Consider the following 16,563-nt stretch of genomic DNA (forward strand, 5'->3'; position numbering starts at 1 on the left):
TCTCATGGAGGCTTCATTCCTTCCAGGAGATGAGTGATTAGTGTCCTGGATGATGCATGGCAAGGGGGTGTCCTCAGGTATGGAAGCATAGCAGAGAGGCATCCAAACCATGAAGGAAAATCAGAGAACCCTGTCTGGGAGGAGGGAGGTACTTTAATCTTGAAAGACAACAGAACTTTACGAAATGTTAACTGAATCAAGAAGTGGAAGAAGAGCATTCCAAGCCAGAGAGAAGAGTTTGATTGGAGCCTGCGTGAGTCCGGCTGAGTTTTTCCTCTTTAGGAAATTGTCAGAAAGCATAGTAATTAAAGAGGATTGCAGGTCATATTGAAGATATTCCAATATGTTACTTCCATTCTGCTTTCATTTTACAATAAGCATGATAGAAAAAAAATCAGATAAATATGGTAAACATGAAGCACTAGAAATAGGCAAAATCTTAAATTGCTCTTGGCAGGAAATATCTCTATAAACCAAATATTTGAGAGAAAAGAAGGGTTCTTAGCAACATAACATAACTTGAACTTAGGGATGGTTATGCTGACATTCTGTTTCCTTCTTTCAGGAAAAGAACTAGTCATACATATTATGTTTTACAGTCATAGTGGTCATCTAAAGCTCTTGGCATTTGCACTCCATTGGAAACAAGACATCCTGTATATAAGACCCATCCCTGAGAAGGAATACTGTCACTGAACAACATATCAGACATTTCTACTTCACCTTAAAGAACAATAAAAACAAGAACAATCCCAATCCAAAGTTAGGAGATGGCAAGAAAACACTAAGATCAGAGCAGAACTTAATGAAATTGAAACCCAAAAAATGATACAAAAGGTGAATGAATCAAAAAGTTGGTTTATTGAAAATATAAATAAAATGGACAAACCATTAGCACAGCTAACTAAAAACAGAAGAGAGAAGACCCAAATAGCAAAAATTAGAAATAAAAAAGGTGATGTTACAACTGATACCTCTGAAATACAAGGAATCATTAGTGACCACTATAAACAACTATATGCCAACAAATTTGAAAATCTGGAGAAATGGATAAATTTCTGGACACACACAAACTACCAAAACTGAGCCAAGAAGATGTAGAAAATCTGAACGGACCAATAACAATAAAAGAGATTAAAGCTGTTATCACAAGGCTGCCAAGAAAGAAAAGCCTAGGACCAGATGTATTCACAGCAGAATTCTACCAGACATTCAAACAGGAATTGACACCACTTCTCTACAAAATATTCCAAAACATTGAAACAGAGGCAATTCTCCCAAAATCATTCTATGAAGCAAACATCACCCTGATAACAAAACCAGGTAGATACAACTAAAAAAGAAAACTACAGGCCAATATCCTTGATGAATATAGATGCAAAAATCCTCACTAAAATACTAGCAAACAGAATACAGCAACACATACGAAAAATTATTCATCACGATCAAGTGGGATTCATCCCAGAGATGCAAGGTTGCTTCAACATATGCAAATCAGTAAATGTGATACACCATATTAATAAACTCAAACACAAGGACCATATGATCATCTCTATAGATGCTGAAAAAGCATATGAGAAAATTCAACACTCATTCATGATAAAAACTCTCTATAAGTTAGGTATAGATGGAAAGTATCTCAACATCATTAAAGCCATATATGATAAACCCAGTGCCAATATCATCCTGAATGGGGAAAAGCTGAAAGCTTTTCCTTTAAGAACAAGAACTAGACAAGGATGCCCACTCTCACCACTCTTATTCAACATAGTGCTGGAAGTACTAGAAAGAACAATCAGAGAAGAGAAGGAAATAAAGGGCATCCAGATTAGAAAAGATGAAGTCAAACTGTCCCTCTTTGGAGATGACATTATCCTATATAATGAACAGCCTAAAGCCTCTACAAAAAAACTCTTGGAGTTGATAAATGATTTCAGCAAAGTTGCAGGATACAAAATCAACACACAAAAATCAGTAGCATTCAGGGCTGGCCTGTGGCTCACTCGGGAGAGTGTGGTGCTTATAACACTAAGGCCATGGATTCGGATCCCATATAGGGATGGCCGGTTAGCTCGGCTAGGTGAGCATGGTGCCGACAACACCAAGTCAAGGGTTAAGATCCCCTTACTGGTCATCCTTTAAAATATAAAAATAATAAAAAATCCGTAGCATTTCTATTCTCCAATAGCGAACATGCAGAAAGAGAAAACAAGAAGGCTTGCCCATTTACAATAGCCACCAAAAAAAATAAAATACTTAGGAATTGAATTAACCAAGAATGTGAAAAATCTCTATAATGAGAACTACAAACCACTGCTGAGAGAAATTAAAGAGGTCAAAAGAAGATGGAAATATATGCCATGCTCTTGAAATAGAAGAATCAACATTGTGAAAATGTCCATACTACACAAAGAGATCTCACATTCAATTCAATCCTCATGAAAATTCCAATGACATTTTTCTCAGAAATGGAAAAAATCCGGACATTTATATGGAATAACAAAAGACCATGCATATCCAAAGCAATGCTGAACAAAAAAATATAAAACTGAAGGCATAACATGACCTGACTTTAAACTATACTACAAAGCTATAATAACCAAAACAGCATGGTACTGGCATTAAAATAGACACACTGATCAATGGAATAGAATAGAGAATCCAGAAATCAACCCACACACCTACAGCCATCTGAACTTTGACAAAGGAACCAAGCCTATACACTGGGGAGAAGACTGCCTCTTCAGCAAATAGTCCTGGGATAACTGGATATCCATATGCAGGAGAAAGAAACTAGACCCATACCTCTAACATATACTAAAATCAACTCAAAATGGATTAAAGAAGTCATTATATGACCTGAAACAATAAAACTTCTTAAAGAAAACATAGGAGAAACACTTCAGGAAGTAGGACTGGACACAGACTTCATGAATACCACCCCAAAAGCACAGGCAACCAAAGGAAAAATAAGCAACTGGGATTATATCAAACTAAAAAGCTTCTAATTAACAGAGTTAAAAGACCACAACAGATTGGGAGAAAATATTTGCAAAATATACATCTGACAAAGGATTAATATCCAGAATATACAAGGAAGTGAAACAAATTTAGAAGAAAAAAACAAGTAATTCAATTAAAAAATGGGCAAAAAGGCTAAACAGGCATTTCTCAAAGGAAGATATACAAATGGCCAACAGACATAGGAAAAAAATGCTCAACATCACTCAGCATCAGGGAAATGCAAATCAAAACCACACTGAGATACCATCTCACCCCAGTTAGAATGGCTAAAATCCAAAAGACTGTGAATGATAAATGCTGATGAGGCTGCAGAGAAAAAGGAACTCTCATATATTGTTGCTGGGACTGCAAAATGGTGCAGCCTCTATGGAAAATGGTATGGAGGTTCCTCAAACAATTGCAGACAGATCTACCATATGACCCGGCAATACCACTGCTGGGAATATACCCAGAGGAATGGAAATCATCAACTCGAAGGTATACCTGTTCTCCGATGGTCATTGCACAACTATTTACAAGAGCTAAGAGTTGGAACCAACCCAAATGTCCATCATTGGATGAGTGGATACGGGAAACGTGGTATATCAACACAATGGAATACTACTCTGCTATAAAAAAGAATGAAATACTGCCATTTGTAACAACATGGAGGGACCTAGAGAGAATTATATTAAGTGAAACGAGTCAGGCACAGAAAGAGAAATATCACATGGTCTCACTTATTGGTGGGAGCTAAAAATAAATAAATAAATACAAAAATAAACTTTGGGGGGAGGGAAGAAAACACAACAATTACAATTCCTTGAAGTTGATACAACAAGAGAACAGATAGGAGGTTGTTGGGAGGAAAGGGTGAGCGAGAAGAGCATGGGAGGTTTCATTAATGGGCCACAGTAATCAACCACACTGTATATTGACAAAATAAAATTAAATTAAAAAATAAATTAATTTAAAAATTAAAAATTTATTAAATTTTTAAGAATTAAAAAAATAAAAGAAAACCAACCCCTTAAAAATCATAAGCAGTCTTCTCAATAGTTATTAATTTACAGAAAATATCAAAAGTAAAATGATGGGATTTCCACAAAATAAAAAATAAGAACACTACTTTTGAAAGTGTTACAATATGTCAGAGACAAAGATACAGTTTTAAATACTTTATTTATTAATGAATATAAATAAAGCAAAAACTCTCCTCAGGAAAACTATTTTAAAGGAACTGAAAAAAAAAGGATGGATAATTTGCTCTTCTGGAGGAAGGAGGGTTGGTTGGAGTGCCCTGTCCACCTCTCTTAATAATCATGTAATCTCAGCATCTGGAGGCTGGGAGCACCGCTGTTTACTCAAATGACTCCATTAGAGATTAGTCACCAGGAGATCATCTATGGTGACTTCAGATCTGGACTCAAGACTCCCTAATACCCAGGGTGCCTAGTCTCTTCTGTGAAGAGGGCACACTGGTCATTTCCCTGAGCTCTCTGCTGCTGGTGGTCACTTTCCTGAGTTCGTTGCCCATCACAAAGGAGAGTGGTTGTGATGGCAGCAACCAGCCTGGACAGGGACTTATTAGGGGGAATATTTTAAGGCCAACTGGTAAAGCTACCCCTGAATTATTTGGGAAGCATTCACTTCCTTAGATAAGCCCCATAACAGCCAAAGGCAAAGAAAAGATCGTTTCATTAAAACACAACTAAGTATATTAGCATCAGAGAAATAACTTGCAGCACACTTCACAGAAATATAAGAACAAAGCATGTTCAGATGCCAGTTTTCTCACACCTGGGGGAAAAGGCCTACAGATCTCAGAGAAGTGGGAAACTCAAAGCAAAAGAGGCTCAGAAGTCTCTGAGGAAACCCAAACAAGAGGCTCAGAAATCTCATCAGGCTTGAGTAGGAAACAAGACATGGCCAAATGATAACAGACACCACACACTGCTTCAGAGTCTATACATTTATTGAGTAAAAACAAAATCATACGACTCACTAAGTTTGATTTGGTTCAAATCTGCCTGACGTCCATTTGCAGCAGAGAAGAATTGAGGTGAGGAAATACACAGTGATACTAGCAAGGTGACATAGAACGAAAACAATTTTCCATGAATCGTAAAAGCCAGCCGTCACACAGCCAGTGTGAGTCAGTTGCCAAAAGTGGGGGACTTGGTGTTTAATGAGCAGAGCACAACTAAGGGAAGCACAGAACTCTCAAGAGAGGAGAGAACTAGACCATTTGGAAGACAACTTGGTTAAAGAACAGAGGTCAGTCCAGATCTGCTGAATCACTTGGGGAACACAGTGACCACATCATAGCCCTCAGGTGGTGTGACTCGCTAACAGGCATGTTTTTCATGGTAGATTTTATCCTCCACAAAGAAATGGCCCTTCTGTTTCAGGTTGGTGCCACAGTCAGTGCACACGTAACATTCAGGGTGGCGGTGATGGTCCCGCAGCTTCACAAACACACCGCTGAGAGAGCAAGGGAGGAAAAGGGCTCCATTAGTGACAAGCACCTGCAGGTGGCACTGGGGCTCCTCACTGTCCTTCCTGGGCTAGGGCCTGCAGCTCCTCCCCAGAGTCCCACCAAATGCAGACCAGGGCCCCACTGCCTCGAGTCATAAGGAGTTTCTCATTCCTGGAGTCCAGAGACATTACTCTCGAGGCCCCTCATACTTCAGCAGAGCAGGCCTGCTTTTTCTGGTTTTACATGTTCATTACCTAAGGATTCCACAGCAAAGGAAAACCTTCACCACCTGGTTCCGGGACACAAGACCTATCTGGCCTCTCCATTTTTCCAGGCAGGATTTGTCTCCTTCACACTCAAGATGTGCAATATCCATCACTTTCCACACTGTCATGGTTTGCTCAATCTGCAGCAACACCAAGGACTGTGGGGCAGATACTCACACAATGCCCGTGCCACATTTGTCACACATGGGCAACTTCTGAGCATTTCCAATCGATGCAGCCACTTTGGTGACAGGAGCTTTAACACTTCTGAATCCTGAGGGCATGTTGGGATCCCCTGAAACAAGAAAAACACTCTCATTGGCCATGAAGGGCAGAATTGCATTAGTATCTGTTAGTTCCCCAGAGCCATATGTATATGTTCAGGCTAGGCCATGGGCACTGGAGTCACGCAGATGTGACTCTACTGTGTGATCCTGGACAAGTTACTTAACTTCTCTAATTGCCAGTTTCCTTTTCTATAATAACAGGAGATAATATTTCCCTTAACTGCTGCACAAAATGATAAATACACACACACAGCTGTGCTACAGTCCCTAGCATGTGGCGAACTTGCACGACACAAATTATGTAATGTTCTGATTACATGCAAACACTGATATGGTAACTTTAATATCTTACACGGACATAATAAATAACTAAAAAAACATTATCCAAGAACCAAAAGACAGTGTACTTATATATATAAAAGAAACCCACGTCACAAAAAGAACAAATCATTACAGTACAAGAGTTTATGTTCAGGATGACAAAAAAATTTTGGTAATAGAAGCAGTGGTCACACAGCATTGTGAACATAATTAGTTCCTCACAATTGTGTGTTCTAAAATGTTTAATATGGCAATCTCCAGTTTGTATATGTTTTATCACAACAAAAAAAGATTCTGAGATAGGTAACAAAATATTAAAAATACAGAAAGTAATTAAAGTAAAAATTTTAAATCACAACCGTGTTAAAAGAGGCCAACACAATACATCAATCGGTTGGATGTGTGTCCCAAAAGTGTATTCTATGGGAGGAGAACTGTGGTCGCCAGGGGCTGGGAGGAGGGGAAATGTGGAGTTATTGCTTAATGGGAAGTTTCAGAAGATGAGAAAATGTTCTCAATATGGAAGGTGGTGGTAGCTGGGCAACAATGTTAATGTGCTTAATGCCACTGAAATGTACACTTAAAATGGTTAAAATGGCAAATTTCATGTTATGTACATTTTACCAAAATATTCTATGGAAAAAAAAATCATTACAGTACAGCATGCTACTGCAGCTGGATGGCAATCACCTACCACAGAGCAGACTAAGCAGCCTCTCTGCAGTCAGCTTGGTGCATACACGATTTCAGCAGGCCCCTAGTTACTGGACGCAGAACATCTTAAGTAACAAAACCCTGTATCATGGTAGCTATTAGCAGTGCTAAGCTGTTCATGTTACTATTATTACTGTACATTTGGCTCGCTGTGCTTCCACATCACTACTTTTTCACTGTGATGTGGCTTAGCAGCACTGTTATGTTTGTCAGCTATTTATATATGTCTCTCTTCCTGGGCTGCCAATTACTTCAATATAGGAATCTTGTTTTATACACTTTTCAATACCCCACAGAGACTAGCATGCAGCTTAGCAAATAAGAGAGGCTTAATAAGTATGTGGATATCAATGAAATGCCATAGCAAATGCATGATGGTCTTTATGTGGCCCAGCATGCTTAGGCCCAAGGAGCTAGAGAACCAGTGGTGATTCTGAACAGGTACCAGGACCATCCAAGTCACAAGGAGAGATTTTGCAAAATTCACAGAGCAGGCTCGATCCCAAACTAGCTGAATGAGCATTTTAAGGTGTAGGAGCCCCATCTCTAAGTACAGAAGATTCTATTCTACATTTCTGGTGAAACCCACTTCTTTAGACTAATGTAGCTGTTCTCAAACTTAATTGTGCATCAAAGTCACATGGAAGACTTGTTAAACCATAGATCACTGGACCCCACCCCCAGAGTTTCTGATTCAGAGGCCCAGGATAAGGCCTAAGAACTTACATTTCTAGCAAGTTCCTGAGTGTTGCTGATGTTGCTGGTCCATAAACTGGTGGACCAAGAGCTACTGGACAAAAGCAAAGAAACATCTTCCTGTGTAAGGCAAGGGGCTAAGGAGAGGGCATCCCATAACTGCAGCCATGCTGGGCAATCCTCTCTTGTCCTTCTAAAAAATGAGTCCCCTATACTCACCGGTGCCTCTGAACCAAAAGTTGAGACACGTGTTCAAACAAGCGGCATTTAGAATGCCGCCGGCTGGCGTGGTTGACTGTGTATTTTGCCACAGCTGTCCCTCCCCATCTTTCCTATGCTTCTCTCTGGTCAGTGCTCCTCTACTGGGGTGTCTTTGACTCCCAGAGAACAGTTGTGGTTGTCACAACTGGAGGGGAGTGCAACTAGCATCTAGTGGGTAGAGGCCAGGGATGCTGCTTAACATTCCAAAGTGTACAGGGCCATCCCACAATGGGGACTTATATGGTTCAAAATGTCAATAGCACCACAGCCGAGGAGCCCCGCTCTTAGTGGAGTCAACTTTCCCATCTATGGGCTTTGTCAGGTGGAATCTGAGCAGATTCAAGCCTCGTTCAGGCAAAAACACTAAGGGCACTTGTGTGGTGTGGCCCTGTCTCCATGGAGCTTCTGCCCTCTGCCACAAGAACACCAGGTCACAGAGAGTGCTTCTCCCTTCGTTGGGCTCCTGGAATGAAAAGACTTACGGTACCAGGCCCAGCCAAGTCACAGCTGACCTGGAGCCCACGTCACACAAGTCACCTGCTGCTGACTAATACAATGTGAGAGTGAATATGGGGTACTTTGCTGCCTTAGGGGAATATTTGAAAGCATCCCTTCAATGGATGTCTGTGGTGCAGTCTCTCAGGATCCCCACCAGCACTGTGACCCTCGTTCACTGGGGAAGTGATGAACACAGATGTCCATCTGGCAGCAGGAGATGGGGCAGACATCAGGAGGCCCCAGGGTTTCCACTGTCTTCAACTGTGGGCTCACAGGTGGGCCTGGGGAATGCTCAGTTCCGCCCCGCCAGGAAGCAGAGCAGGGAAATCACCTTGGTGCTTCCGTTATCCCTGAGCCCAAAATAGCTTCCTTCCCTTCCCAAGCCTTTCTTCATTCCTCTGGGAGGAGGCCACAGTCCCAATTTTGTTCATCATAGATTTTTTAATTAATTTTAATTTTTAAAAAAGATTGCATTAAAATGTCATTTTAGTCTTGATTATTGAGTTTTTTGGTGACTCCTTAAATTTGCACCCACAGTAAATGCCTCATTCACCTCACCCTAGTCCAGGCCCTGCCTAGAGAGTCTCAGAAGAGCCTGGGTGGGCAGCTTCTCCAAGTGTCATGGCTCAAGCATCCCAAACAGCCTCCTTCGTTTTTTGGCCGATGGTGCTGGAGCCACCTCGGCTGCCTACCTCCTATGACAAGAAGGAAAATGGCAGCATCGCCACAGCTTGGAAAGCAAACTTACTGCACTAGAAAACCAGCTCATGAGGTCAGGCTATCCTATGTGATCACGGGCTGTCTTTTTCACATAACCCGCTCAGCAGAAAAATCACCAAGAAGGGGGATGGGTGCAAGAGGGTAGAATGAGAGAAGGTGAGGAGGGACATGAAATCCCCACTTGGTAGGAGAATCCACTCCCCTCTCTGGAATGAAGGGATTTGAATTAGAACTGGGCACCGCTGGGCCAGAGGCAGCTGCCTGCTGGATACCACAGATCTCACTGCTTTTAGTTCAGCCCTGCAGCGCCACCTGCTGGTGTGAGTTTTTTTCTCTTATGTATCCATCCAACCCTACATTCCAAGAAATATCTCTTCTTCCTTCTCAACTATCTTATAGTAAAAATACTAACTTCCTTTGGACTCCAGGAAACTACAAAAATTTCCAAATTTCTCTTCTTCCCAAATATTTCTGGAAAAAAGTGAAAATGAGCTAAATAAATCACAACTGTCTTTCTATCTGCCTCTCTGCTCAACAACCTTCCATGGCTCCACATTGCCTACAAAATCAAGCTCATGATCTTTAACCTAGCATGCGGTGGTCCCCCTTGACCAGACTCCAGACCATCCAAGATTCCTCCTGAAACCCTGGGCACCAGCCAAAATGAGCCTTGAGACTTGCTGAGCAAGTCTCCAGCTTTCTCATCTCAGAGAAGCTGGCCACCAATGTGTGTTCTCAGTCTGCAAGACTCCCACCAAATTTCCAATCATTAATGTCTCCTTCTATAAGCAGATGAATGGACAAACAAAATGTGTTGTATGCATGCAATGGAATATTATTTAGCCTGAAAAAGGAAGGAAATTCTGACAAATGCTGCAACGTGGATGAAACTTGAGGACTGTGAGAGGAAAAACAGAACTAATGCCAGTTTATGCCCTACTCGCATGTTGACTCCCACCTAAACACATTCCTTTGTTTCACTGAGCAGGTACACCTTAACATTAGAGCAAATGTAAATAGAACAAGTTTTCGGGGGTAATTTATTATAGCAGATGGCGTCAGTGGTCAGAGCATGGACATCACAAGACACCTCCCCTCATTAATCACAAGGTACCTGGTGAATGATGTTATTATCTTATTTTTCTTCAGATATTTCCCTAAAGTTATTCTTAGTGACAGGGGATTTGCTAAATAAATAATGGCTAACCTCAGAGAATCAGAGCTCTCATCTAACATCTGATTCTTCACTGCATCCAGCTTTCCTGTATGTAAGTCACCCAATTAATAAATACTTAAATATCTCTGATTACCAAATGGACCTGCCCACTGCATTTTTCAGTCTCCAAATGCTTTCTCAATTTGGAAGGCATTATACGTTAACCCACTCCTCACACAAGGACATCAAGCTAAGGGAAATAAGCCATCACAAAAGGGCAAATACTGTATGATTCCACTCACCTTAAGTACTTGTCAAATTCATACACAGAAAGTAGAATGGAGCTTGCCATGGGCTGGGGAACAGGGTGAATTGGATTTTATTGTTTAATGGGTACAGAGTTCCAATTTTGCAAAATGAAAAGGGTTCTGTGGATGGATAGGTGGTGATGGTAGCACAACAACATGATTGTATTTAATGCCTCTGTACTGTACACTTAAAAATTGGTAAGATGGTAAATTTTATGTTATATGTATCTCCCTACAATTTTTTAAAATATTAAGGCTCATTCTGCCTGCAAATTTTTGAATTTGATCCAAAGCAAGATGGAGTTTGAGGAACCAAGGACCCCTTCTCCTAGTCCAGAAGCTGAATTCCATCCACAATGAGACAACCTGCATTGCCTCTTCCAAGGTTTACCTCCAAATCCTACTGCAGCCACACTTCCACCTACTTCAAGGCCTCACTGCCTGTGCACCTGGCATTTTACAGATGCGGTTTCTCTTATCCCTTTATACCATCCCCTGAGGTCCTCATTATTCGGCCCACTGGACATGTGCAGAAGCTAGAGCTTAGAGAAACTAACCTGCTTGAGCCGCACAGCAGGTCAGAGACAGATCCAGGATGCCGGTGCTTTCTACCCTGTAGTGCTGCTTTTTGAAACAGAGGCCTTTCCAAAAGACAGTAGTCCTTACTGAGTGCTTTCTGTTTCTACCAGCCACTGTCTTAAGCTTTGACCACTTCATCTCAAATAAAAACAGCATTTAGGTTCCCACCCCAGAGGCATATGATGGATATTTGGATTGGAATTTACCTGTTGCATTCAGCGAAAATTTAAGATATTGGAAAGACTACAAGATCTATTATCTCCCTCTTCCTTTTAAGCAAAACCTTGATTTTCTTTGGGGCAAGAAGGCATCCAGCCTAATGGGTAAAAAATTATAATTCCCAGACTCTTGTGCAACTAGGTGTGGTCATGTGACTAAATTCTGGCCAATAAAACATAAGTGGAATAACAGTGTGGGACTTCTGAGAAGGAGAAAGTGGGCTCATCTGAAAGGGGGACTCCCCAGATAGCTTTGTCCCCCTTTCTCCTCCCAGGTGCCTACAAGTGGGCATCATGGCTGGAGAACCAGCTGCCAACTAAGACAATGAGGCAGCTTTGAGAATGGAAGTCACAGGTGTGGCTGATGGAACAAAGGATGGAAAGAGTCCAGATATTGATGAGCTTCGAGCTGCCAACTCCATGTTCAGGTCCTTCTCTGTGAGCCCAGGTGAGCTGTGCATCATCTGTCCGTGTGCTGTTTGCGGCTGGGATGGATTGACTTGGCCTCTCTTAATTGAAGGGTTTCACACCTGTATAGAGTAAAATAAGTAGTGGTTTCTCAAATGTTTGACAAAGCTGTCATCCTCAAGGACTGGCCCCAAGGTTATTTGTCAGTCAGGTCTAATACTGGAATTAAATACAAAATATGACTCATTACTTCCCAACTGCTGAGGTGCTCCAAACAAAGGGGGAAGCTGCTTGTAGAACCATATCTCTAGCATAAAAGAAGCACTTTTTCCCCTATGCTCCTATGTTTGTATACGAGGTGACTTCAAAAAGTTCATGGAAAAATACAGTTAAAAGCTAACATGAATCTCTCCATGAACATTTTGACACACACTCCTACACCACTCTTGCTAAGGAACCCGCACATGGAGAGGAAGACCAGGTGTTGGGAGTTTTCTGAGCAGAACTTCAACTCAGGAAGGACTCCCAGGAAGTTAAATCTCCAGCTGATGGCATTGAGGAGGGAGGCCACTCTTCCAGAGGGCATTCAGCTCTGACCCTCCCTAGCTGCCCCCTGATGGTTAGGCAGGTCTCACTTTGAGAATCCCAGGGGTCCCCCAGGAGCACCAACTCTCTCTTCACAGGTGGGTGCACTGGGAAGAGGAAGAGAGCAGTAGAAGAAAGGACTCTGGTGAGGTGCCTGAGCCTCAGTGAAAGGGACAGAGCGGGGAGAGCTGGGCACATAGGGATGAAGAAAGGGTGCAAAACCCAACCCTCCAGAAAAAGCTGATCAGGAGAGTTGCAAGAGACGCTAATCCACAACACCCTGGGAGGCAGGGGAGCCTGTGAGCTGCTGATCCACAGGTCACCTTTGTGAAAAGTAAGAAAAAGCATCCCTTCCTCAACACCTCCACCTGTCACCAATTACATAATGCACTGCTGTTATTAAATGAGATACCGTCACTGCTGTCCACTTGAACATTATCATAATAGATATACGGTATATGATGTCTACAATGAGAAGAATTGTCTCCTGAGACGTGTAGAACCACTTGCGGTGGCCCTGAGGGCCTCGGGCATCAGAGCTCCTCCCACTGTAATGCGAAGGCTGAGCTGGGAGCCTCTGGATGAGGTTTCTGACATCATAATAATTAGGAAGCACCTACTATGTGCCACTAGCAGTGATGGGTGTTTTGCCCAATTAATGACATTTAATCTGCACAACAGTCTTAGAGAAAAGAATTATTATCCTCAATGGACAAATGAGAAAACAGGCATGGAAGGGTTCAGAGATTTACCTAACATCACAGAATGAGGATGGGGCTGCACTGGGGGCTCTTGGACCCTCAAAGGCCATCCATCCTAGACCAAGAACAAACATGTGGCCCCAAAGGGAAGTTTTCATTCTGCTTGTCACCGCCCATGGCCTTCACCACTCTTAGTTGTCCCACCACAGGAGTGTGGTATGTGGGCTCAAACCAAAAAAATCACCAAGGCAAAAACCAACAGAATCCCACAACAGTCAAGCTCACTCTGACCGTATGCACATGTGACAGGAACAGTCAGCCAGGTATGGAGGATCTTAAATAAAGACCTGGGCAGGAAGGTGTGGTCAGGGGGGCATGCTCTCCATCTCTGTTTTCATTATGAGTTTTAACCTTTTAGAAGCCCATGCCTTTCAAAGCACACTGTGCTCTTTCCACCCTGTCCGTGCTGTGCTCACCTGTGTTTCAGCAATGCCTAATACCCACTCCAGACCTTCAACAAGAGCCTCTGATCACAGGTAGGGATGATTACCTTTTTCCTCAGACTCCAGGATTTCCTGCAAAACTAGGAATGACGTGGACTGTTTTGGAGGCTCATTCAACTCCTGTTTCTCCTGAAGCATCTTGTAAACTTCAGATTCTTGGGTGATGACAAGGCCACCGGGAGGCTGAGAATGGTCTAAGCTGTAAAGAATGTTTGGAAATTCATTAGGCTATGTCAGAAGTTAGGAAAAACTTCAGCAGGCACCCACTCCACATAAAGACACCCCTGATTCAAAGGATCGATAGAAATGATCCCAATAGACAAAGCCTTTTCTTAACTCAGAGACAAACCCACTCCGAATATGGTAAGGCGTCTACACTGAAGCAGCAGCCAGCTCTGAGTATGAAATCAAAGATGCATTTTCCAAATAGTTTCAGTAATTCAATTACTTTTTGGACTAATTCCATGGAACGGGAATGCTTTACTTCTTTTTAAATTACATAAAAAGGAGTTCCAGTCAAGATGGCAGAATAGAAGGTCCTCAGCGTCACTCTCTCCTGCAAATCAACCAATTTACAACTATAAAAATGTAACATCACCCACACTGGGGCCACTGGAGCTCAAGGGAAGAGAAAGAGAGACCTACAGAGCTCGTGAAGGCAGGAGAAGCCACAATGAGAAAACAAAAATCTTATATGAGCATTTCGGGCTGCAGCCACTTTAAGGCCAGAGCTGCCGAGCACATGGAGCAGGAGCCAGCAGAAGCCGCAGCTGTGCCCTTCAGATGGAGTTACTCGGAGGTGGCAGGAGAGAAGAGGGACTTGGTGGCCCCCAGTACAAAAAGATCACTAACAGGGTTCCTGTGGACCCACATAGCAGGGATGAGCCAGAACAGCTGAAAAAGGGGAACCATTCAGAGGCTGGTGAGTCATCACAAGGGACCAGCACAGGGTCCACCCCATGGGAAGTGTTTGGAGCATGGGGCAGTGGGGACACAGGGCCACTGGGAAAATAATGGGCCAGAGCAAGAACAGCCGCCCCCCCGCAATCAGCATAGGACCACTCACAGGAGACTAGTCAGGAATATAGAATTGCACAGGGTGCAGTTTCATAAAAAAATTGAGGCCCAGATCAGAGTTTCTACACAACCAGGTGCACCAACTCTTGGGAGAGCCGGAAGTACCTATAAGGTCAACCATTAAACCCTAAGCTTCACAGAAAGCCTTCCCTAGGGAAACAGCAGCAAAGCAGCAATTTAGTTCGACACAGCTCAAGTACTTGTTCCCACAGGAAGTTCCCCCATTTTAGAAGGAAGCAAAGGACAAAAAATTAGTTCCAGCCCAGGCACACCACCAGCACCTTGGAGTATGCCAGGGGACAGGAGGCATGGAGCAAGAGACCATACACCCACCCATAACCACTCACAGCACTAGCACACCATGTGGCCCCACGTGGGGGCCCAGGATATACAGCCAAGGACCAGACCCCCCTCCACAACCAAGCACACCATGCCAGCACTTCACAGCCCACCCAGGGACCCAAGGCAAGGACAAACAGATTCCCCCTCCCACAGCCATGCACACTGTGCCAGTACCACAGGGCCTGTCTGCGAACCTGAGGCATGAAGAAAGGGACCGGATCCCCTTCCTACAACCAGGCACACCGCGACATAGCCTGAGGTCCGCCCAGGGACCCAACTCATGGAGAAGGGTACTGGGCCCCTCTCCCACAACAAGGCACACTGCACCAGCACCTCAGGGCCCGTCTGGGGACTGGAGGACTGGAGACAGGGATCAGACTCCCTCCCACAACCTGGCACATCACCAGCACTAAGGAGCATGCCGAAAACATAACCTCCATGTGGGTGGACCACCACAGATACCACAATGACCATGACTGCCATGAAAGTGGCTAGATGCCACCACCAACACACAGATGGTCCGCCAGCTAGTGGAGTACACTGACACAAGGAGAGTCACCAGCAGAGACAAAGAAGAGGGTGTCTCTCTCCACAAAGCCCATTTCAGAGTGACAGAAGCAACATCTGCTCTATGAAAATACTGGGGGACGTCATCACACCTCTCAGATTTGGACATATCATCTAGGCAACAAATCAACAGAGTAACCAATATTCTTTCAGAAGGAGAAAAAAAATCTTGGGTAATTAGAAGGTAGGGGGAGGGAGAGGGGGATGGGAAGAGATTGGATAAGGGGCATAAAGAATAATTACGATCTGTCAGAATATATATGCTAGTAATATTGATTTGATTAACAATTTCAGTACTAAACCCCAAAAATATGTATAATCAATTTTGATTCAATAAAAATTAAAAAATAAATTAAATAAATAAATAAACAATATTATGTAAAGAGAAAATTTAGAAGAGGGAAATGTCAACAACAAACTGACCACTAAAAACGTAGCTGGGTCTCCTTTGCACAGGCCTCACGCAGTCCTCTCTAGAGCAGAAATCACAGTGTTCTTCATTCCCAGTGACCTCAGAGTGCTCTCCCTATCTCTATAAACTCCTCATAGCTCTCACGGCAAGGAGCTCGGGTCTCCTCACTTATAACACAGACATAACAGTACCTGCCTTACCGAGTTTACAGGGCTGGTGGCAAGTATGAAATACACAAATGCTTTGTAAACTGTAAAGTACTCAGGCCCAGAGACTAGGCAAGCCAGGCCTTGCCTTCCCCACATTCCTCCTGTCATTCCAGGTGCCCCAGAACAGGATGAGACAGGCAGAGCAGTAGGGCCTCTTTCTCCCTGGCTCTAATTACCAAAGGGAGGAGGCCCTTGCTACCTAGACTCAAGAAGGAGAGGAAAGGGAGGTAGATGCCCACCAGCATTACCTGTA

General features: G+C 43.1%; 1 protein-coding gene across 1 annotated transcript; it reads right to left on the minus strand.

Annotated features, from left to right (window-relative positions):
- Positions 1-5,351: 5,351 nt before the first annotated feature.
- Positions 5,352-15,596, minus strand: LOC134381778 (PDZ and LIM domain protein 1-like). The gene is made up of 4 exons (XM_063101594.1): positions 15,433-15,596; positions 13,751-13,902; positions 5,926-6,043; positions 5,352-5,487 (listed from the first exon to the last, which is right to left on the minus strand). Exons 1-4 carry the CDS (start codon positions 15,594-15,596, stop codon positions 5,352-5,354), a joined length of 570 nt encoding a protein of 189 aa, XP_062957664.1.
- Positions 15,597-16,563: the final 967 nt, after the last annotated feature.

Source organism: Cynocephalus volans, chromosome 7 (assembly GCF_027409185.1).
Source record: "Cynocephalus volans isolate mCynVol1 chromosome 7, mCynVol1.pri, whole genome shotgun sequence".
Taxonomy (NCBI): domain Eukaryota; kingdom Metazoa; phylum Chordata; class Mammalia; order Dermoptera; family Cynocephalidae; genus Cynocephalus; species Cynocephalus volans.

What these genes read in the sequence shown, in the direction of transcription:
- LOC134381778 (XM_063101594.1), bottom strand. Translation starts at nt 15,596, where the DNA reads ATGGTCATTGTGGTATCTGTGGTGGTCCACCCACATGGAGGTTATGTT. An exon ending in CTGGTGCAGTGTGCCTTGTT is followed by an intron (nt 13,903 to 15,432) that starts GTGGGAGAGGGG and finishes CATTCTTTACAG; the next exon opens with CTTAGACCATTCTCAGCCTC. An exon ending in CCTGGAGTCTGAGGAAAAAG is followed by an intron (nt 6,044 to 13,750) that starts GTAATCATCCCT and finishes TTCTTGTTTCAG; the next exon opens with GGGATCCCAACATGCCCTCA.